At 50.6% G+C, this 23,680-nt stretch overlaps 1 protein-coding gene across 4 annotated transcripts in view; it reads left to right on the plus strand.

Moving 5' to 3' along the window:
• Positions 1–1,603: 1,603 nt before the first annotated feature.
• Tnip1 (TNFAIP3 interacting protein 1) overlaps positions 1,604–23,680 on the plus strand; it is a 42,598-nt gene continuing 20,521 nt past the window's right edge. For 3 of the 4 annotated variants that reach the window (XM_005350056.2, XM_005350055.2, XM_013347434.2), the window contains exons 1-6: positions 1,604–1,698; positions 15,222–15,393; positions 16,394–16,531; positions 17,681–17,790; positions 19,604–19,687; positions 21,963–22,154. In XM_005350056.2, the coding sequence (XP_005350113.1) occupies positions 15,258–15,393; positions 16,394–16,531; positions 17,681–17,790; positions 19,604–19,687; positions 21,963–22,154 (660 nt within the window). In that variant the 5' untranslated portion in view covers positions 1,604–1,698; positions 15,222–15,257. The remainder of the gene's footprint in view (positions 1,699–15,221; positions 15,394–16,393; positions 16,532–17,680; positions 17,791–19,603; positions 19,688–21,962; positions 22,155–23,680) is intronic. The other variant, XM_013347437.2, reaches the window with a different exon arrangement.

The following is a 23,680-nucleotide window of genomic DNA, read 5'->3' on the forward strand; positions in this document are numbered from 1 at the left end:
GACAAGGGTAAGAAGATGACCTTCAGTGGTTGAGCAGAACAGAAAAGAAAGTTTTGGGTGTGGCCATGCAAAGTTATCTCTTCACTTAAAGGTCAGGCAGGAGGATGGAGAGGTCTAGACCAGTTTGGGACCACACGGTGAGACCCCCAACCACCCACCCATAGAGATTCCTCCACTTGCAGGAGTAGTCTCCTTCCACCTTGTGGGTTCCAGGGATTGAACTCAGGTCCTCAAGCTGGTCAGCAAGCACTTTTACCTAACTCTGACCCATTTCACTGGCCCCTAGGTGGTTTTATTGGTGGTAGGGTTTTTTGTTTGTTTTTCTGTTTGTTTTGAGACCTGGTCTTACTGTGAAGCTGTGGCTGGCTTTGAACTTAGTACTTAGACCAGGCTGGCCTCAAATCCCAAATCTCAAATCTTTAAAGGCTACCTAGGAATCATGGACATTTGTGAGAATGAAACCACTCAACTTTCTGAGGTCAAATATCTTACTAAAACAATGGAAGCAGTATGCAATCAGACTGGAAATTATTGGAGACTTCATTTTTAAAGGAAATCTCAGTACTGGGTAGTAGGTAGGAGTGAAGAGCTGGGACAAGATTTAGGGAGTGAACATTCCAGGAAGAGGCAAATTGAGAAGCACAGGGAAAAGAGGCAGAGAGACACAGACCTTTGGAGAATTGATACATAAGACAAAGGACCCAGTTCCCCCTGCAGCCTCTCCTGAGGGTGATTGTGCATCCTCTCTTGGGGAAATCTGACCTCTCTCCCTTCAGAATCAAGACAAATGCATGCTTCTTTCCATAAGAAATGTGACCTAGAATGTCGTTTTGCAAACCTGCCAGCTCCTGTGAGGTAACTGGAACATAGGTGACAGAAAGCCTAAAAGAAGGGTCCTTGGAGAAGACGTATGCTTAAGTAGGTGCCTGCTCACAGTCCCCATTGATAGATCTCTCTTTATGAGGGCATGTATGAAATAACCCCCAAATCCTCATCCCCAGTCCAGAAGATGAAGACCTGTCAACGTTTTCAACAATTCCAGTGACAGAGAATGTTTCAATCTTCCTCCTGAAAACCCTACTGTCCTCCTTGTTTTAAAAACTTTTATTACGAAGTCAAGGCTTTCCGCTATGTTCATGTCTATGGAGCCCAGAGGTCAACGTCAGGTGTCTTTCTAAATTGCCTTACTTTTGGGCCAGAATTATATATGCGTGTGTGTGTGTGTGTGTGTGTGTGTGTGTGTGTGTGTGTGTGTGTGTGTGTATTTCTGCTGGTGGTGGGGTGAAATGTGATCTCAGGCTGGCCTCAAACTCAGGATCCTCCTGCCTCAGCCTCCGAAGTGCCGAGAAAGCAGGTCCTGCATCTGGGAACTAGAACAGACCCGGTACTTGGCATCCGGTGCTTAGTGCCCTCCCGGGAAACAGGAGGTATGGACCGAGTTGGACCTGGGTGGTCGGCACAGTGTCCTGAGGTCCCCTAGGTTTGAGCCGCGAACTGCTCCACCCGGCCAAACCGCTGCGGCTGTTTACATCGTAGGCCCCACCCCCGGCGCGCCCAGCGCGCGGCGCTATTGGATGGACGGCGCGTCGGTCTCCGGGGACTTTCCCAGGGGCGTGGCGTGGCCCCAGCATTTCCTGGTACCGACCGGAGCCTAGGGCTGTAGAGTCTGGCTCGGTGCCCCGAAGTTCTCGTCGTAGGGTGAGCGGGGCCGCTGGGGGGTTGGGCAGGCGGGAGGAGACCGGGGCCTGCGCCGGGAGCGAGGGCTAGTGACGGGAGTCCCGGCGTCGTGAGGTGTTGGCGTCTCGTCAGGCTTTGGATACTCCCGGCCCGCACTGCCGGCCGGGCGCGCATGCGTACCGCCTGCGGAGCGCGCCTGGGACCGGCCCGCGGACCCCAACGAGCAGAGTTTGGGTTGCGGTGTATAGACGTCGTAATGACGAAAATCAGCATCATAGCCACGCTTATTGGTCGATTTCCAGATAGTCTTTTCTTGTTTGTTTTGAGACAAGGTCTCGCTGTGTAGTACTGTCTGGTCTGGAATTCGCTACACCGAACAGGCTGGCCTCGAACTCACAGAGACCCTCCTGCTGTTTTCCAGGGTGCGAGGATAAAAGGCATGCAACCAAGTGTTGATCTAAATTTTTAGTGTGAAACTCATCCAACTGTAACATTCATTCTAACTCAATGGTTTTTGTTTTTTTTTTTTTTTCAAGACAGGGTTTCTCTTGTAGCTTTGGAGCCTGTCCTGGAACTCGCTTTGTAGACCAGGCAGGCCTTGAATTCACAGAAATCCACCTGCCTCTGCCTCCCGAGTGCTGCGATTAAAGGAGTGCACCACCACCGCCTGGTGACTATTACTTCTTTTAAAAATACATTTATTTATTGTTTGCATGTAAGGTTGTGGACAGACAACTTGCCTGACTCATTTCTCTCTTTCCAAACCTCGTGGATTCCCACCCGGGATTGAACTCATGTGCTCAGGCTCCGTGGCCACCCCTTCTCCATGAATGTTACTTTATATCTTCACCTCACCAGCTGAAGAACACAGGCAACTTGCAGATTGTAATCACATAACAAGTGCGCTGCAAAGTCGGGATATGAATGTTTGGCTGCAAAGCCCTCTGTTCCATCCTTATTGAGCTCATTTTGCACAGCCCGGGAGGCATTTGTGTACACAGGTGCTGGGTAGATCCAGTGAGTTTCTGGGAATGATTTAGGAGAGATGGCTTTTATGCTTTGGGTCGTGTTTGGCCCGTGGGAAGTTCCTGCGCCTCTGTGTGAGATCATGTGCATGGAAGTGGTTTGCTGTGCATGTATTCATCTTGTGCCCGGCAGTGGGTGGGAATTTGGGGCTGTCAGTGAGGAACTGTTTTGGTAAAAGGGAGGGAGGGACTTTCATGGATGAAGCAAAGGTCTCAGCAGTAGCGTTCCCCACCCCCTTGCTGAATGACAGTGTGGGAAACGTGTGGATTCCTGATGCATCATTTTGATTTCACAGTCAGTCAAAGTGGGATTTGATCAGCTCTTACTCATGCGACCAACAATGAGGGGTGTGGTAGAGGGGAATTCAGACTCATGAGTGGACAGTCAGGGGACTCTCAGAATGGTTTTTTTCGGTCCTTGACGGAGAACATTTTGTTCAGAGAGTGGAATGCTCACACTAACCAAGCAGGCTCAGTGTCCCTTTGTCCCTAGCAAATGGCCTGTGAAACTAACCCATAATGATAATTCTAGTAACCTTACGCTGGTGAGATGAATTTTTAAAACTTTTTAATCTTTTTTCACCCTTTTTGGGAGACAGTCTTGTAGTCCAGGCTGACCTTGAACTCTGTAGCTAAAGCTGACCTGGTCCTCCATCCGCTGGGATTACAGGGGTGTTCCACCATGCCTGGCTCTCGTTTATTCTTTCTGACCAACCTGATAGTAGTTTTCAGGTTTAGTAGCCATTAGTTTTCAGCGAGGCCCTCTGTTGTTGGTTTTTAATTTTATATTTGTTTGTGCTTAGATGGGGGTAAGTGCATGCCAAGGTGCCCATGCCCATGTGGGGGTCCGAGAACAACTTTGAGGAGTTGGCTGTTCCCTTCTCCCATGTGGTGTTTTGGGACTTTAACTCAGGATATTGGGCTGGGCTGCACACACCTTTTCTCACTGAGCCATCTCGCCAGTTCTAAACTCTGTTGTTTTATTTTGTAATAGGGTCTTTCTAGCCCAGGCTGGCCTTGAATTCACTTGTAGCAGAGAATAATCTTGAGCTTCTGATCCTTCTGCATCCCTTTGAGGGCTGGGATATGAGGGCTGAGATTAGAGGCGTGCACTAATCCTGGTTTATGTGGTACTGGAGATTGAACCCAGGGTTTCATCCATGCTAGACAAGCACTCTATCAGCTGAACTACACCCTATCTCCAGGGGCCCTGTTCTTTTTCCAGTGGCTTAGACTGTTGCCATTGCTGTGTCCTTGGAAAATATTTAGGGCCAGCCCTTGGTGGACACATTTAATCTTGTCCCTCTGAGAGCGGCAGGTGGGAGTGTTCTGCATGCTTATATATGATCGTGTTGTCCCCTCCACGTGGGCATGCTGTGAGTGTGGGTACAGTATAGCTAGGGGTGGGTGCCTTTCCCTGGATGCCCATAGCAGCTCTCTTGGGGCCCCAGGAAGCCATGGGTCTGACTCATTCCTTCACCCCCATGCTGCTGTGTCTCTGGCCCGGATGTCCTGGCTGGGTCAGGCCGACCTGGTTTGAGTATGATGGTGCTTTGAGAGGTTGTTTGTCTGCCTCCCTCCACCGGTTACTGGCTCGCTTCTGTGCCCACTGCGATTTGGTAGGCCAGGCTACCTGCTTTTTCCAAGCTGTGTGTGCACTCAGCTTGTTCTCATGTTGAGTCCTCAACCCCTGCCATCCCAGTGCCCAGAACACAGTTCCCAGCCCTTCCCATGGCTGGTTTTTCCTTATCTGTTTAGTCTCAGCTCAAATGTCACCTTCTCAGAGGGGCCTTCCCTGTTCTTCCTATGCAAAATAGCCCCCCTTTCACTTTCTGTCATATTACTACTTTTTTTCATTCATTTATCATGATCTAAAATAAGCGTATTTGTGAGTGGTGTGTGGTATGATGGTGCAGGCTTTTGCTCCCGTGCTCAGGAGGCCACCGAAGGCAGATCTCTGAGTTCAAGGCCAGCCTGGTCTGCTGAGTGAGTTCTGGGGTGGATTACTGGAGGCTATGTTTTCTGATGTTCCTCTGAGCTTTCAGCTGGGGGCTGTTTAGGCCACACCTGTGTGTGAGGGCCTGGTTCAGAGCTCTTCCTGACAGCATCATGGACCAGTGGACAGTGAATAAGGCTAGCCATCATGGATATACCTAGGATCTGAAGTCATTCAGGGGAGGTGATGTTAAGGGTAGGTCATGGAAAGATGGTGACATACAGAGTAGGGCCTGGACCTTTTAGGGTTTGAATGGATGTGACAGACATGGAGTGAGGTTGTGTTTAGTGGAGAGTTGTCTGCTGGGCTGGGCAAGACCCCCAAAGATTCCAGGCATGGGAGTGTCCATGTTACCCCACTGTGATGGCTCCTGGTGTAGTCAAGGATGCTGCACCCCCCTTGCTTCCTCACCCAGCTCCAAGGGATGGCAGTATCACCCTGCAGATCTCTCTGCATACTGGCTGAGGTTATTGTTGAAGCTGTTAGAATCTCAGTCACAGGTGGCAAGTGACCTCACTTCCCAGGCTTCTGAATAACCCACCTCTAGCCGTCTACTGGCCTGTGTTCTGTGCTTTCTGAATGACTTGTCCTTTGCTCTGTCCCAAATGTTGGGCCTAGGATTTGACTCAGTTAGTGGGGTGCTTACCTACCATGAGTGAATTCTTTGGTTCCGTTCTCTGTATTGCATAAACCAGGTGTGTTAGTGAACACCTGTAATTCCACCATTCAGAAGTAGTGGTAAGAGAGCCAGAAGTTCAAGGTCATTCTTTGCTAATGTTTCAAGTTCAAGGCCAGATCCTGTCTCAAAAATCCAAATGAAATGAATGGTCCAAATGGTGACAACCAAGCCATTGGACTCTCATTGTCCATTCACTGGACGGTCCTCGTTGGATCCAGCTGGGCCAGGTCTTTTTGTGCCTCCTGCTGATGTCCACTGCATGCCCCTCTGCTGGACCCTGTCCACCTTGACCCTCAGGAGAGGTGTCATGTTTCCAGCCACAGCAGAACTTGGCAGCCACTAGGCTGCTGCAGGAAATTAGTTCTCTGTGTTCTTCCTGTGACCTGCACTGGACGGTCACCCCAGTGACTGGAAAGAGCAACTGCTGAGGCCTCGCTGGCTCCTTTCTGATTGTTGTCCCTGCAGGGCTGCCTTTCCTCACTGGCCTTGTCCCCAGGCTGTTCCCTGAGCCTGGAGTCATGAACGAACATTTTCCCTGCAGAGCACAAGGGCGGACAGACCAAGGCCTCAGCCTTGGGGGGTGGAGATGAGGAGTCACTGAAGCCAGAGTTGGCCTTTGTAGTGTGGAGGAACCCCTAAGTCAGGGCCCTCAGTTTGGTCTCCACTCCTTCCATAACTAACTGCGCTGTTCTAGGTTCCCCAACCCTGATCTTCACTTGGCTAACCTTGGCTCACCACTGGGTGCTGTGTTTTTCTGAGACAGGCTCTCTCTCCCCCTGGCCTAGGACTTACCCATTAGGCTAGACTGTTCTGGGGATTTATCTGTGTCCAGCTCCTCAACTTGAGATTACAGGCAATGCCCCCAGGCTGGCCTTGCACTCATGCTGGGATTGCTAGTGTGAGCCATCATGCCCATCATGTTTGCCTTCTGACTTTGTAAATATATGATGACATTTATTTATTATGTCTGTGTGAAGGCCAGAGGACAACTTATAAAGGGCTTGGGTCTCTCCTCTGTCATATGGTGAGATCAAAGTCAGGTTTCCAGTTTAGGGAGTAAGCACCTTTAACCTCTTGGCCATGTCACTGGCGCCCTCCTCCCCAAATGTGTGTTCTGGGATAAACCAGAGGTTCTCATGCTCGTGTGGTATGCACTTGAATGTCTAAGCCCTCTCCCCAGTTCTCTTTCATGTTTCTTTCAACTTATATATGAATGTGTGCATGCATCCCTGACCAGTGTGTAACCTTGCTTTATATGTTGTCAGATGTGTTCTGAGCCTTCTCACGGTCCCATTCCAACACAATCTGCATATGAAAGAGTCGTCCAAGTTTGTACCCTACCAGCCGCACCATTCATTTTCACTGCTGTGCTATATTCCTCGAGGCTTCGCCACAGCCACAGTGTATTGATCCGTTTTCTTCCTTTTGTGGGCCCTTTGCTGCCCTTTGAGATGAGCATCTGATTTAGCTTTCCTTTCTCTGGCCCTTTTCATAGCCACAGTGACTCCTGTTTGGGTTTCACATTGAGGTTTGCAGACAGCTCTGTGCTTCCAACTTGGTTCACACAGCATTTCCCATAGGGAAAACAGAACAACAGGCCCTGGGGAGGCAGCAGAGAGAGGCCGGAGTCTAAATTCTCTTCCCACCATATTTGGTATAAGGAGAGTTCACAAAAACTGGCATCTTCCTCTGAAAGGGGAGTTACAGGGTTGCATAAGTCAGCTGTGGTATTTGGGCGCCGAGAGACAGGCTATTCCAGATGCCATCCCTCTTGTCCTAAGGTTGGCCTCTCAGCTGATGGTTGAGGCCTCCTGGCTCAGTAGCACCCCTTGTCAATTCTGGACCCTAGCTGAGGGGGGAGGGTATGAAGGGCAGTGGGCCTGGTAGCGGGGCTGCTGACTTGGCTTATTGGTAACAGAAGCTCAGACCAGGCCTGTGATGCAATGCTGTGATTTAGGCTCCACTTTTATCCTTGAGATCTGGCCTTGGGTTAGGCCCTACCCTCTGGATTTGGCTCTCAGAGAGCAGAGCAGGGATTGTGCTGCCCTTTCTTGCGCTTGTTCCTGGCCTTGGGTACACACCTGCAGTCAGGATTTTCTCTTCCCCCTTTTGACCTCTGTGGCTACCTGCAGTTTAGAAGTGGAGGCTGAAGGATCGGGGCTCAAGGTCATCGTTGGCTATAACAAATAAAGAGGCTAGACTGGGCTATATAGACCCTGTCTCAAAGCGCTGAGAAAGGAAAGATGGACAACCCCTGCCTATGTAAAAATTGTCTTCTCCCCTCCCCACCAATTGCATATGAGTCTAGATTTCCCCTACAAGGAATTAAGGAAAGGCTTCAGAAGACAGCAGCCCTCCGTCGGGGCCTTTTCTATGGTTGTCAGCCAGTCAGCAGTGCTTGGCATGTATCCTTGCAACCTTTTTTTTCTTTTCCTTCTTTTTTGGATGCACACTTAGGGTATGTGCCCTGGAAATCTTGTTCATACATAATCGGCACTTGACTTTTTATTTTATGGGCATTTTTCTGTATCTTCACAAAGCAGTGAACCCCATGGATTTGTTTCCTATGCATTCCACACATCAGCTACACCTTGGTTTATTAAGCCAATGCCCTTTCGATGGCCATTCAGGATATTTTTGCTGTTATGAAGCAAACAACAGTCCACTTTCCATCCAGCCCCTGTGTGGTCCAATGCAGAAATCTCTAGAAGCTGTGATAGAGGTTCACTGGGTGGGTTAGCTCCAGCACACTGGACAAGGGAAGTGGCCCCCAGCTTGCTTCTCTACAGCAGGGCTTGATTCTCAGCTCGGCCTGTGACACACAGGCTGGTGACAGCATTGGTAAAGGACACAGCTGTCCTTTAAGGACAGGCCAGTTTTACCGCACAGTTTGGGTGGTTTGGGCACTGCTTCTGGACAGTTGTGATTGCCTTGGGCCTGCAGTAAGGCAGCATAGCACAGTGGGAGTACATGGGGAGGGATGGACAGCGGACAGCAAGGTCACTCACCTCAGTCATGAAACAGAAAGAAAAGGGAGTGAGGTACCCTAGGATCAGACTTAATAACATGTGGGGCTTTGGGGGACGTTCACTGTCCGACTATAGCAGATACTTTTTTTTAAAAAATATTTATTTATTTATTTATTTATTATGTATACAATGTTCTGTCTGTATGTATGTCTGCAGGCCAGAAGAGGGCACCAGACCTCATTACAGATGGTTGTGAGCCACCATGTGGTTGCTGGGAATTGAACTCAGGACCTTTGGAAGAGCAGGCAATGCTCTTAACCACTGAGCCATCTCTCCAGCCCAGCAGATACTTTTTTAATGTATATGTCTCAACTGTAAAAAACGTAACTGCCAGGGCTCTGTCTGTACTTTTGTGGAAGCAAAAGTCCCTGTGTGTCTGATTGTGAGGCAATACCTGAGCGTTGTGTCCTGTTCCAGGGCCTGCTGCAGGATACTGGATTGGCAGGTAATGGGACAATGCCCTGAGGTTCCAGACCTTTTAGACTGACTTGAGAGAAGTGACTTCTTCTTCCATTGGCACCCAGGATGTAAAAGCCATCAGAAGTAGAATTGGGAGCGGTTGTGCAGGCACCATTGTGCCAAGTGCCAAATTCAGTCTCGCAGAACCCCATCTCCTCTGCTGCCTTCCAGCCTGAGATGCTGAGCCCAGGTGACTCCAGGTCAGGGTAGACAGAGATGGAAGCCAGAGCCTGGGTTCTTCCTTTTGGGATTCTGCCTCTTCCTCCCTGGGCACTGGAAGCTAGATTGTTTGTTGACACACAACAAGCTATGTATCCTCAGGCAGATAGCTTAACCCCTCTGAGTCTGCTCCTGCTTGCTGTCTAGGCAGGTGGCTTGATCTCCTTGCTGGAAAGCAGGGGTAAGCATGTTTACTCTGGATGAGGTGGTTTGTAATGGTTCAGCCAGCACCTGGCGCGTGGTGGTGCTGAACCAGCCACTTCATTTCCTTACCTCACCCTTCTGAGCACTCCTTTTGTGTGTCACTTTAAACCCAGCTGACATTCCAGGCAAGTGCTGTGAACCAAGTATCAAGAGGACAGTAGGGACTCCTTCTGTAGTGATTCAGCACAGGAGAGGGAAGAGAGCCCAGGGAGGAATGTGTGCTGTGCTAGAGGGGCACAGTCCCCAGGTTTGGCTGAAGCCCTGCGTGTCTTGTCGTAGCTGGACCTGCAAACAGCCATCAGCCCAAGGCCTTTGCTCCCCCTCTGTGTGTGTGTGTGTGTATGTGTGTGTATGTGTGTGTATGTGTGTGTATGTGTGTGTGTGTGTGTATGTCCCTGAATGAGCTCACTCACTGGTGAGTCTAGAATCCCTCAGGCTGTAGAGGCTAGAGCTGGGGACAGATGATAGTCCTGTTAAGGTCAGAAAGGGGTGGGCTGTGGAAGTAGTAAATCCTGAACTGTTAGAATTAGGACAAACCTTAGGGAATATCCAGTTCAGCGAAGCATTTTGGCACATGCCTGTGATCCAGTACTAGAGAAGTGGAGGCAGGAGAATCAGGAATCCAGTGTTGTCCTTGGCTACATGGGGAGTTTAAGGCTGACATGAAAGAAAGAGAGAGAGAGAGCACTAGGTATGGTGGCACATGGCTGTATCCCAAGACCCAGAAGGCACAGGGAGGTCTGTGAGTTTGAGGCTAGCTACATAGTAAGGCTCATACTAAGAACAACCGAGGATGTAGTTGAGTGACAGAGTGCTTGCTTAGCATGTGGGTTCCATCCTCAGCACCACAGTACATAAACAAGTAGCAGGGCTTGGGGAAGTAAAGTGCTTGCTTCACAAACATAAAAAGGACTGAGTTTAATTCCTAGAGCCCACAATGGTGGCCCACGCCTTTAATCCCAGCACACAAGAGGCAGAGGCAGGTGGATCTCTGTGAGTTCGAGACCAGCCTAGTCTATAGAGTGAGTTCCAGACAAGCTCCAAAACTACACTTGAATCCCTGTCTTGAAAACAAACAAAACACAACAACAAAAAAACGGGCTTGGCGGCTCTTACCTGTATTTCCAGAGGAGGAAACAGGCAGATCCCCGGGGATTCCTTCACTGCCCAGCCTAGCCTAGTCATTGAACCTACAGGTCCCCGTGTGAGACCCTGCCTCAAAAAATGAAAAGTAGACAGCTCCTGAGGAATGACACAGAATGTTGACCCTTTGGTGCATGCACGCACAACAGTACCCACACTCACACCACACTCATACATGCCTGTACACACAAGCGCGCACACACACAAACAAAATAAAAATAAAAAGCAACCAAGGATGGAGTGTTGGGACAGTTCTTAGGTCAGCTGGGCATAGTGGTGGGATCCCCTTTGCTGAATACCTACAGTGTGCAACTTACTGAGTTGGGAACCACCTACTCGTTATATTGGTTATTTCATTCTGAAACATGTTTTCTTGTTGAGTAAATCATGGTTGGGAAATAAAGTCAGAAGTGAGAACCGCTACCACTATGTCTTCACCTTAGCCTGGTAGATTTTCATAATCCTGTTTTACGGAAGAGCAGTTGGGGCCAGAATGGATAAGTGACTGACCCAACATTCCACAGCTGCAGGGTGGACAGAGCAGGGCCCGGGACAGGTGAGGCCCCAGAGTGCAGTGTGATAATACAAGACCATGCTAGTGCATGGCCTGTTTCTCTCATGTTCCCTGGTCCTGAGTGGAACCTTCTTCCTGCTTCTACAGCTGTACATCTATGCATCCAGTATTCCATCTCCTCTGCTCTCTGCCCTGCAATTGCTCTGCAGGCTTGGGTCCCTCTCATCCTTTGGCCATTAGAACGGCACTCAGCTTTCTAGTCAGGCAGCTTCTGTCTGTCTCATGCACGTCCCCCCCCCCCTTGCATAAGGGGTTAGGAGGCCAAGGTCATAGAACAACAGAGGAGGGGACAGGCAGGATTGTTGTTGTTTTTCTGAGTTTCCCTTGTCCCTGTGTTGTGTTCTGGCCACATCTGCTGGCATATCTCACAGCTATGCCTCTGCTGAGACATAGACCTTTGCCACTATGATTTGATGTGCTGGAGCCATTCCCTTCACTGCCTCCAGGGCTATAGGGCATAGCTGTCCCCAATACAGTCAGAAACCAGAGACATTAGTGGGACTTAAGTCCCCAAGCTGAGCTTGGTGATCTTGTCTTTCAAGATCTTGCCTTCTTCCCAGGACTGTTGGGACAGTCAAGTGAAAGAAGAATGCCTGAGACTTAGAACGTTATAAATGTCAGTGGCTATGCAAATTAGCATGACTTTGGGGGTCATGGAGCCCTTCCCTGTGGTTCAGTACCCCATCCTTCCTGGTGCCTACTCCCACTTCCTCAGTCGTGAGAACATGGCAGTGGCCAGGCACTCTGAGCCAGTCAGGAGCTGAATGTGAATTTAGTGGGACTCTCTCCTCCCAACCCTCTCTTCCAGAAGTGGGTCAGGAATGGGGGCCCACTCTACTGCCCCATGTACACCCCTAGCTGCTCCTCAGCCACAGAGCGTCCCATGTTACAGCTTCGCTTCACTACAATGCTCTTTTCTGTCCTAAAACCAGGCCTCTCTAGTTCTGTCATGAAGCCCCAGATCTATTTCAGGGGCTGTCATGGGGAGCCACTCACCAGCCCAGGGCTTACCTAAGAAGGTCTGAGTTGGCTGCCTCTTTATCAGTATCTGTCTCTGATTTGGGCAAGATGTTGGTGTCCCCGCTGCAGGAAGGTCCCTTGCTGAATAGTGGCATCTATATAGGTGGTCGGTACAGCCTCATCCTGGGCCCTGGTTAATAGTCTGCAGCCAGACCCACAAGGAAATTGGCCTTTGTGTGGCCTTGGCCCCCTTGCACCAGGCCCTGAATGGACCTGGAGGCAGAATCTCATGAAGGCAGGCTCTGATCTTCCTGTTTGTCCCCTGCTCTGGTCTCTGGGGACCATACCTCCTCTCTTGATCAGCTTCTTAGTCTCTGACAGTTAGTTCCCTATGAGTGTCTTCTGCCTGGGGGTGAGACTGGCTTTGTTGTATTGGAAGAGCTCTCGTGGAGAGTCCTTGGAAGTCCCTTGACCCTTCTGTGCCCTAGCCACTGGGCCAGAGCTTGGCTGGAAGCCATTCAACCCTCACAATTTTTCTCCTGTCATCTCTCAGGCCACTCCTTTCTGGGATTTCTCCTCAGTCTGCTACCTTGCAGGGAGCCTGACCCCTGCTCCAGCTCTGTCTTCCCCAAAGGCCATGGTGGGGTCATTCCCTGTCCACTATGGTCGTGTTTCCTATGAACCCCTCACTTGTCAGCTCCTGCATACTAGCCTGCCACCTGGCCTTGTCTGGGCATCTCTGGGAGACAGTGGCAGTGATTCCAGTTTTGATTCTAGAAGTGTTGGGCTGGCACCTCGCCACCGTGCCCAGTGATGGTGGCTGGGTTGGCTGGCTGTTTTAAACATGGGCCCATGGGAGGTAGGGTAAATTCCGAACTTCAGGCTCTAGGCCTTGGAATAGGTGATATGTGTTGGACCTGTGCATTCACTGCTTTCTGAAGCCCTGGCCTTGGGCTCTTCAGATAAAGCTCCTGCCTGTGTGGAGCTTTATCTACTGAGAAAGCCACACAGAGAAGAAAGTGACCAGACTGCCCCATAACAGTGACTCCGAGTCTACTGTGAACCCTGGGAAATGAGACTGGGAACCCAGGCCACCTGGAGCTACTTGCCATTCAGGGTGGCCCCAGCCTCAGTTTCCCCATTTTTTGTGAACTCTATTCCTACCCCCCCTCCCCCCACCGCCGCTTCCTGTGCTGTGACAGGAATACAGAGATACATTAAGCCTGTTTCTGCCCAGGAAGGTGTTAGGCTAGTGGACAGGTGCTGGCTCCAGCCGGGCACAGTCACGTGGTGACAAGCATGGGCGAGCAAAGGAGGCCCCTCATGAGGGCTGGTGGTCTGAGTGCCGAGCTTCTACCTAGTGCTTCACCCACATCGTCTCCTTTTGCTCAAGAGCACATCAGTGTTTGCCATTCCGCAGTGTGTGCTGACCTTTTAGGTTAAAAAAAGTCCCTCCTAGCTAGCAGTGCTCGTGTGTGGGCATCTGTCCTTTGCCTCACAGGGCCCAGCAGGGAGTGGGTACCTCTGCAGTGGGTGTTCAGCTGTTGTTTGTCAACCTTGGGGTGGGGGTGGGGTGCTTGTCAAGCTTCCTTTTTTCCTTCTGGCCCAGTTGTTCTACAGCTACACCTGGTAAACGCGGCTGATGCTTATGGGGCTGTGGGTGTGGCTGTGTTAGGGGAGTCCCGTGTATAAGGCCCTGCTCCATCCCCAGCATAAGACGGCTGATGGTTCTTTTTTTTTTTTTTTTTTTTTGAGACAGAGTTTCTCTGTGGCTTTGGAGCCTATCCTGAAACTATCTCTGTAGACCAGGCTGGTCTCGAACTCACAGAGATCCGCCTGCCTCTGCCTCCCGAGTGCTGGAATTAAAGGCGTGCATGGCTGATGGTTCTTATACTGAAGGAAATAGCTATAGCAGGGTTCTCTGTGGGTCATGACCCTGGAGGGGTGGGGTTGAATGGCCCTTTCACAGGGGTCGCCTAAGACCATCTGAAGACACAGATATTTACATTATGATTCATAAGAGTAGCAAAATTACAGTTACGAAGTAGCAACACAAATAATTTTATGGTTGGGGTTCACTAACACATGAGGAACTGTATTAAAGGGTCTTAGCATTAGGAAGGTTGAGAACCACTGAGCTAGAGACTATTTGGTGGCCTGTGTTAAGGGAGCTATGACTCCCCATCTTGTGTACCTAGACGGAGTAGGAACTATGGCCCATCCAGGCAAAGCTCTGCATCTGATGCCCACACACTGGCCTTGCTCTCTGCCTGAAGAGTTAGGCTCAGTGGTCTCCGTTGTCGCTTTATAAAATGAGGATTGCTGGGCCCCTGGCAGAATACATCAGAGACAAACATTCAGTTAGCAAAGGATAATGAAGTCACTGTCACTAACCCTGCTGCATGCTTGTCTTTAGTGAACACTGTGGAGGTCAAAAGAGTGGTTCAGTACCCCTAAATCCTGAGTTTCCCATTCCCCATGGAAGTCTTTTGGAATTATTGCCCAGTACCCCACACCCAGACTACTACCTGGCACCTGAACCCCAGAAGTCGTTTGAATGAATGTGAGCATGAATGAATGAAGGTTGCTTTGCTAAGCCACAGGAGTCTACAGTAATTACAGAGTGGTTTTAAATGAAATAAAGCAGATATACAACAACAGCTTACAGCAGGAAGTGTGCTACCCAGTGGTCTGATGGGAAATTCTTCTGCTTGGAACTGAATGGGACAGAGTAGTCAGGACTGAAGACCAAGAAGAAAGTTAACAGTGTGTTAGAACCTAGCCAGGGTCTTTTCCTTAACTTAGAGATCATTGTTTAGGACTTACATTTCCCCTCTAGGAGAGGAAGAGGGGCTCTCCCATCCCCATAGTGAGTTTATGACCAAGCCATTTACTTGAGTGCTGTATATTTTGCTGGTATGTGGTAGATATTGGGAGGGGCCAAGCGGACAGACACTCAGGCCTCTCCTGACTCCTTGCCAGATTCTCTATCTCACCCAACACTTAATTTTACTACCATTGCAAATGAGCCACAGTGTGGATAGAGCACCTGCTGAAAGGAGCGGATGCTGCTCCAGTTATACTCAGAAGGGACTGCTGTACTCTGCAGTGCTGGGCTCAGGCCAGCCTGACTTGAGTGTTCTGTTCTGGATCATGGGGACTCCTTTTTGGAGCTGTGGCAGACTAGAACATCATCCCCAGAAAAGATGACCTAAGGGCCTGGCCAGCCCTCTGATGTCTGCCATTGTCCCTACAGCCAGGTGGCCGTCACAGCAGGGGTTGACTTACCCTCATGGAAGGGAGAGGACCCTACCGGATCTACGACCCAGGGGGCAGCACGCCTCTGGGAGAGGCATCAGCAGCTTTTGAACGCCTAGTGTTGGAGAATACCCGGCTGAAGGGACAAATACAAGGGATAAAGACTTTAGGTAAAGCAGACCGTGCCCTCCCCCTGTTGTCCCTCTTCCCGCAGCCTGCAATGCTAGCCCCCTCACAAAGGCTGGCAGGTGCCTCTGCCCATCACGTTGCTGTCCCTGTGACCCAGTGTTAGCCCCTGGCATCTTTGTGCACTCTGTGGCCTGGTGATAGCATTCCCAGCCCTGACTTCTCCCACCCCAAAGGGTGTCCTTGAGAGACCAAGAGGGAAGCTTGCATGAGGAGAAGAGCACAAGGCTCAGTTTGTGGACCTGGAGCCAGAATGGTCTCGACCTGTTGGAGAAGTGAAATATGAGAGATGAGGAGAGCCAGTGTGCCAGGGCACCCCCAGAACCCTGGGCTTGGATGCCTGGCCAGGAGCAGAGCTGGCCCAGAGCTCAGTGCAGCAGGGCCCTTGGCTCTGTTCCTCCAGCTTCTGCTCAAGCTACCCCCACTGTCCAGCCCATCCCTCCATCCTTGCCCACTCCTGACCACTGCACAGCATACTTCTTCTTGGAGCAGAGCCATCACTCACTTCCTCTCACTCTCCTCGCACTATGTCTGGAAGTCACTTTCTTTGTGTTCAAGCTTGGTGTGGAGGACCTAGCACCCTGGCTTTCCAAGTGCTTTTTCCCTGCTTGGCAGAAACCACTTGGGATAGCGGTGGTTGGGGGTAGGGAGGGTTTTCCTTTCTCCACCTGCAGAAGGGAGACTGAGGCCTAGAATGTAGGCAGTCCCTCAAGAACCTCTCACTTTCTGCCTGGGGGTGGGCAGATGTGGAGGGAGAGGTAGACAGGAAGAGGAGGCCAGAGGTAGGAGGTTTCTTTAGGCCCCACAGCCAGACTATTCTTATGATAACCTGTTTTGGGGAGGGAGGCAGCATAAGTGTGGACTTATAGCTCATATAGCCATGGTGGTAATGAAGTCAGTCCATGGCCAGGTCTAGCAGGGGAATGGGGAGAGCCATGCACTGGGCTGGGTAAATCTGTATGCTTCTTCACCTTGTTACTCTAGGGGGACTTCTGGAAGAGTCGCAGATGGAAGCATCCAGGCTCCGACAGAAGGCGGAAGAGCTGGTCAAGGACAGTGAACTGCCGCCGCCGCCACCTACGCCTTCCTTGGGCTCTTTTGATCCCCTGACTGAGCTCACAGGTACCAAAAAATTCAGAACCCCTGCCTTCTCGGAACCTAGACTGACGAGGCCCTGAACCCCAGAAGGCCTACCCCTCCTCATACATACCATCTTCCCGTGCACATCTTTTGGCCACAGCACCCATAGAAGGTCAGTCCTATAAGGAACCTCAGATGACCCTAGTGGCTCAACACTCTTGATGCCTGTTGTTTGTGATCCATCACAGTGGTCCCTGGCACCAAAGAAACAGCCTTAGGGCTTTATCAGCATTGATATCAGCATTGATTATTGAGTCCACAGCTGCTGTGCGCAGGCCCAGCCCCCATGCATAGGAGCTAGACATTCTCTGCACCCCCCCCACGACTTCTGTTTCGTAATAAGGAAGCCTGAGGCCCAGCATGTTAACCTGGGGGTGCCAGAGCCTGTGGCACTGTTGTCAGAGGGGCATTCTAGTCCTCACTGGCCCAGTCAGTTGTTAATTCTCAGTGTCTGATTGGTGCCAGGTCCATTCCCAGTGCAATGGGGAGATGTTCACAAGGCTTCTGCAGCAGGGGCCCCCAATAGTAAGGAAGTTGAACTGCATTTGAGTCCAGGTTTTACAGTTGCTAACAGAGTCACTGACTTCCTTTCTTTAAAACAGGAGTAATACAGGGCTGCCATGAGAACACCACAGAGGGGGCTGTAGTTCAGTGGGTAGAGCGTTCACCTAGCCTGTGCAAAGCCCTGCATTCGCTCCATCTTCAGCTGGCACACCTGTAATCCTGGAGTCTGGGTTTGGTGGTCCTCCTCAGCTGCATACTGTGTTTGGGGCCAGCCTGAGTTACACGAAACCAAGTTTGAAGTCAGCCTAAGTTATATGAGTCTCTCTCAAAACCCAAAAGAAAACACTTGGTTAACTGAAAATTCTGTCCATATCCCTGAGGTACATCTAGGGTAACAGGAAACCATGGGCACCTTGGAGTTTTCCTAAGAAGGCTGGGAAGAGGGTCTCTGCTCAGACTCTGTCCACATTACTCAGGTCCGTCATTTCACCAGACTTCTTGTCTAAAAGGGACAGCCTCCCTTTTCTCCAGATCAAGAGAGAACTCAGTGAGAGATCTTCCATTACTGTGGGCTGGGTTCAGTTTCTTCCCGTCTGGATTTCTTTACTCATAGTCTTGATTTTCCAGGACAGGATGCACAGGTCCAGGTACATGCTACCGCCACCACGACCACCACCACCAACACCACCGAAAACTCCATGGAGAAGTCAGCACCAGCCTCTAAGACTCCATCAAATGTAAGTTACGTTTGGAGTTGTGACTGGCTGCCTGAAGCTCTTCCCACCTCACGTTAGTCCAGAGCGCTGGGAGGGGTCAGCTTACCATTTTGAGATGAAAGTTACAGTTAATATGACCGTAAGGCCCTGATCTGACGAGGAAGTTCTCTCATTTACTGATCTATGTAATGTGCTCACCAATGGGACACACACACTGCCAAGAGGCTTGGGAACCATGGCCTGCAGGCTCAGTGGAGAAGTTTAGCTTGTTGTCCTAGGGCAGTTCCTTGAGGAGCCTTCAGATGGTGAAGAGAAAAGAGCCTTTTCCAAGGTCACGTCTGGGGAGGTCTTCTCTAGCAGGGCTGAGACCACATGGGGTCATGGTGGCTGTGACTAGTGACCACCTGGGCTGGCTTCTCCCATCTGTCTTACACCATCTCAGGACAGGAGAAGCTAGATAATCTGCCGGTCAAGAGGGTTTGGGGGTTTTTATTTTGTTTTGTGGGGGTTTTGGGGTGTGTGTGTGTGTGTGTGTGTGTGTGTGTGTGTGTGTGTGTACTGTATGCAGGAAGGGAGTGTATGCCAGTGTGTGCTTATGAGGACAGAGGAGGAGGACATCAGGTGTCCTGTTTTACTACTCTCTTCCTTACCCCGTAAGTCTCTTCAGTGAACATTTTCAGATAGCCGGCTGGCCAGCAAGCTCCAATGATCCTCCTGTCTCTGTCCAATCCAGTGCTGAGGTTACAGTATACGGATGCCCAGACATGTTTTTTTACGTGGGTTCTGGGGAATCCAAGCATAGGTCTTCTGCTGGTGTAACAAAGGCTCTACCCACTGAGCTATCTCCCCAGCCCGTGGTCAGGTTTAAGGGAACCAAATGCAGGTTCGGATGGACTATCGGCCTATTGTGATTGAACAACCAGTAAAGTCTGCTTGGAATGGATAGTGAAATGAAAAAATGAAAGATTTGGCTAGCCGCCACCTCGGTTTGGGGTGCATCCTGAGACACTTTCTGCATTGTTGACCCATCCTGGGGGTTCTCAGGTCGGTTCTCTCCTGGAGACCTCTGGGGCTGGGTTCACATGGGCAGTGTTGGACCTTCCTTAGTGGTGGCTGTAATGGCTGCTGTCACCCAGGAGTGAGCTAGAGACACTTAGCCTAGGAGATGGATTGGTTGCTTTGGCAGGATCTGCCATCTTGTGCAGAGTCACGCCATGTGTGTTAACTGACTCTATGCACTTGGTCTTCTCATCTGTCCAAAGAGAATGTGAACCTCTCGGCCGCTCCATGAGTGGCTCTGAAGAATAAGCTCATGAAACATTTTAAAATGTAGAATCCTTGAGCCAGTGCAGTGGTTGCCTATCAAGTCTGAGCTCAAAAACCTCAGTTCTATCTTCAGAACCCACAGGGAAGAAAGAAGCAACTCCCCAAACTTGTTCTCTGACCTCCACACATGTGCTGTGGCATCAGCGCATGCGCGCGCGCACACACACACACACACACACACACACACACACACACTCGTGTACACACACGCCCTCCCCCTCTGCCCACACAAACACACAGTGAGCAAATAAATAAATAATAGTGGTTCAAGGTCAGCTCTCCCCACACCCCTTTCACAGATAAAGTAATGGCCATGGAGGGGAGGGGTATGACCTCAGATCACAAGGTGGGTGATGGCAGTTGTGTGGAGTCCTGGGTGATTTCATGTGAATGGTGTGTGACTGGTCGTCTCTGGGAACTCTAAATGTTTGCCCTTCTGTCCCCTCACTGTTCTTCATTGGGGGCAGGTTATTTCTTTTGGGAGGCCCCTAACTCCCTTTTTGCACAGGGCACCTCTTCTGACTTTGAAGTGGTCCCCACTGAGGAGCAGAATTCTCCACCCCAAACTGGCAGCCCTCCTAGGAACATGATGGTGAGCACAGGCAAGCCCCCTGAGCATGTCCTCCGCTTTCCTTTCTGTCACCTGCCCCCTGCATGACAGGCACTGGGGCCACTCAGATCCCTTGGGTCCCCTGGAGTTACATGGGGGACACAGAGGGGCTAGAGCATGGGATGCTTCTCGTTCTCATATGCAAATTCCCTGCTGGTAACTTCCCCAACTTGGGGCACACAGTACCCCACTGTTATGAAAGCCTGGGCCATTTGCCAACCCTGCTGGCCTCTGGGCCAATCACCTTTCTATCAGTTATGATGACTCAGCCGTTTGGGTCTGTACGCTTGAAGCCTGAGGGTGTGGAAAGGGTCCGACTGGTGCTTGTGGTGGTGGTGGGAGTAATTTACCCTTTTGTGCAGGTCCTTGACTCCTCCCAGGAGCTGGTGGGTTGGAGGTTAAACTTTCTGTTCATGTGTGGGGTGCACACACTCCTCCAGCTTCACAGGGGCTGCTCATATCCCCAGTCCTGCCGTGCAGTGCTTACCACCTTGGTCCCAACCGTGCAGTCCTTCTGTTCTTTATTAAAATGCCAGACTTCTTGGAGAACTATTGTGACAGATCTGGAAGATTTGTCAGAGACCTTACATTCCTTCCTCCTCCTTATCCCTCCCTTCCTTCTTATATAATGTTTGCTTTATTCTGTTTTGTTTGTGTGTGTGAGAGAGATCTCCCTCTGTAGCCCAGAACTCAGGCAAGCTTCTTGCCTCATCCCTAAGTCCCTGTGCTGACAGACATGCCCCACTGTAGACTGTAGTCTTGAATTGCTGCTCTGCCAGTGCTCCATGACCTCACCTTCACTGATGCTGCGGTCTCTACCACCTCGAGTCCTGAGGGCTTGAATGACTGGTGTGCTTCTGCTCACCCACAAACAGAGATGGGCATTTAGCCTTTAATGCTGAAAGAATCATTCTGTCAGCCAGTGCTGAATGTGAGGCAGGACCTCCGTGTTTCATCTCCTGGGACCTTATGTCTCTTGTCCTGTTCTGTCCTTGAGGACTCAGACACACTGAGGAGGCAAGATTCCCTTGTTCAGAAAGGTTTCACCATGTGACCATGGGCCAGTAACTTATCTCTTGAGGTAAAAGTCCCTCCTGTGTAAGTCAGTCTGTCTTGCCTGTCCCACGTCAGAAATACACTAGCTCCTGCTGGTAGCTTGTGGGCTAGTTGGAGAAATTTAAGAGCACTTTGAGCCTTCAGAGAACAGCCTTGGTCCTTTGTGGGAAGACGTGGTGGGGAAGGGATGAAGAATTAGAGAGTGGTACCACCTTTCTTAGAACATGGTGCTGACAAGGAGTGGGCTGAGCATCCAATCCAGTTGCCACAGAGCTCAGTAGCAAGTCACAGAGCCCTGCATTGCAGTCAGAAAACCCTGTTTGTAGGGCTGGCCCTGCCACAGACTGACTGGGTTGTTGTGAACAAGTTCTCTGTCACTGTTCTTCACTGTCCCAGCCTGAACCCCGAGGTCCCTGTGGCTCTGCTCTCTGATTCCCTGAAGTGTTGCAGGAGGTCTGTTGTGTGAGTCTCTGAAGTATTTGTGGGGAGGGGGTCTGGAGGAGCTGAAGTATGAGAGCATTTGGGGTAGATGATCAGGATATATAGAAATGAGGCCTATAAAACCCTGGGGTCTGGCACAGGGGCTTGGGCAGGAGAAGGTTGGGAGGCCAGGACTGATACAGCGAGAAGGAAATGGTTATGCCTGATTGGGCATAATCAGAGTAGTGACTTCAGTAGGAATGTTCTCAAGAGAGTGGAGAGAGCCGTACTCAACTGTTCTGCCTGGGCTGCTCTCTCCTAAAATACTGTACTATGTTGGGGTTCTTTTGGCATATTGTAGCTGTGATTCTTAGGATCAGATGGTATTTCATCCACTCCCAGGGAGACCCTTACCCCCCCCCCCCAACCACATGGAAATGGGGTGTGTACTGCGAGGGACTCCCTCTGTGCAATGAAGGAGGGAAGTGATATCCACACACTGCTGAGACAATGCCCAGCCTGGGGGAGGGTAAACCGACTACCCTCAGGCACTCACTCAGTAAGACTCAAAGCGTAGGAGGAAGATGGCTCTGGTGCTGTTAGGCCAGTAAGTGGCCTGGAAGTTCTAGGTCCTGCCCTGTGAGTCAGCTCCAGATAAGGAACCTGTGCAACTGGAAAATTTCCCTGGGCTAAGCAGAGGCCACAGGGGAAACTGAGTCATGAGGAATGGGGAAGCAGTGGGAGAATTGGCCTGGTAAAGATCATCCCCTTGCTCCCACAGGAGCTGGGGCCCCCACCCCCAGAAGACAGCAACCTCATGCTCCACTTGCAGCGCCTGGAGACCACCCTGAGCGTGTGTGCTGAGGAACCTGACCACAGCCAGCTCTTCACACACCTGGGCCGTATGGCCCTTGAGTTCAACAGATTGGCCTCCAAGGTGCATAAGAATGAGCAGCGCACAGCCATCCTGCAGGTGAGGCAGGCCAGCGCCCCTCCCCCACCCTTTGGGGGTAGGAGATTAACTATGGGGACATTGGAGGGCTGGATTCTAGGCCTCCTTGGGCCCCTTATTCACACTGGTGACTGCAGTAAGGAAGTTGTGGGAAAGTGTGTGAAAAAAGAAGGAAATGAGGAAATAGGAGGTGGGCCTTGCAGATTCACAATGGGAGCCCTGAGGGGTGTGGCCTGGCCAGCTGGGTATGGCCTGGTTTGTTCTTGTTTCTTTTGGGGTTTTTTGTTGTTGTTTTGGTTTGGTTTTTGTTTTGAGACAGGGTCTTACTGTATATCCCCAGCTGGCCTAGAATTCACTGTATAGACCAGTCTGGCCTTAAATTGAGAGATCTGCTTGCCTCTGCCACCTGAACTCACACTGTGGCTTGCTTTACTGTCACTGAAACTCTCTGTATGTTCTGTCCCCTGCAGTGGAGCTGTTCATAGAACCCCTTCCCAGATAGGCAAACAGCATTCAAAAAATGTTTGGTTTTTTTTTAAACCCCAAGGTCACCCAGCTGGTAAATGATGGAGTGATCTTAGAACCTCAAAACCTCAATTCTTATATTCTATTTTGTTTTCTTGCCTTTTGGTTGGTTTTTGTTTTTTGTTTTTTTTTTTTTTTTTGGCAGTCTCACTCTTAGCCCAGGCTGGCCTGGAGCTCACTCTAACCCAGGCTGGTCTTAGACTCACAGCATCCTCCTACCTCTGCCACTTAAGTGTGGGAATTCCAGATGTGAGCCTCCCCACCCAGCTTTAATCTGTCATATTTTAAATCTCATACCCTTAGCCCACCCTCCCTCCTCACCTTCTTTCTCAAATCGCTCTCAAAAGGCTTCCTGTGTGTGTGTGAGGGTGGTCAGATTGCTTTGCTCGGCCAGGTCAGGCTCTGGAGTTATGTTGCCCTTGGTTCTTCATTCCTGAATGGTCTTGGACAAGTCCCTAATCTCTGTCCTATCAGGAAAGAGCTAAGCAGTGTCCCCTCCTGGGACAATTGCATCAAAGGAGGGCCTTGTGCAGTCTAGAACCCAGTACTAGGAGAGGTCACTGTCCGCTCACCCACACTGGACAGGCCATCTTAACTTGGAGGACTTTTAGGTAACTGTGGTCCACTTAACAGTTAATTGGTGACCATTGCAAAGATGGTAAAAATAAGGCTGCTGGAGGCCCTGCTCAGGGATTGAGCACCCCTTCCTGTGGGCAGAGCCCTCACCTGAAGGCTCCCCTCTCCTGGGTAGACCCACCACCTTCTGTGCCAGTTGGCATCGATGAAAGGAGGGGATCTACCCTCTGTATTTGAGCAGCTGAGGTCTCGGCTGCCTATATGACAAGGGATATCCTCTTATTGGAGAAGCAATGGAAATGTGTGGTGGAGGGCCTGGGGTCTAGGCTGGGCGAGGAAACCTCTTTGAGAGGCCACCAAGGCTTTGGGGTTTCCAAGCTGAGCTCTATGAAAGAAAACCCAACACAGGCCGGGCGGTGGTGGCACACGTCTTTAATCCCAGCACT

This window comes from Microtus ochrogaster, chromosome 7, assembly GCF_000317375.1.
Source record: "Microtus ochrogaster isolate Prairie Vole_2 chromosome 7, MicOch1.0, whole genome shotgun sequence".
In the NCBI taxonomy this organism is placed as follows: domain Eukaryota; kingdom Metazoa; phylum Chordata; class Mammalia; order Rodentia; family Cricetidae; genus Microtus; species Microtus ochrogaster.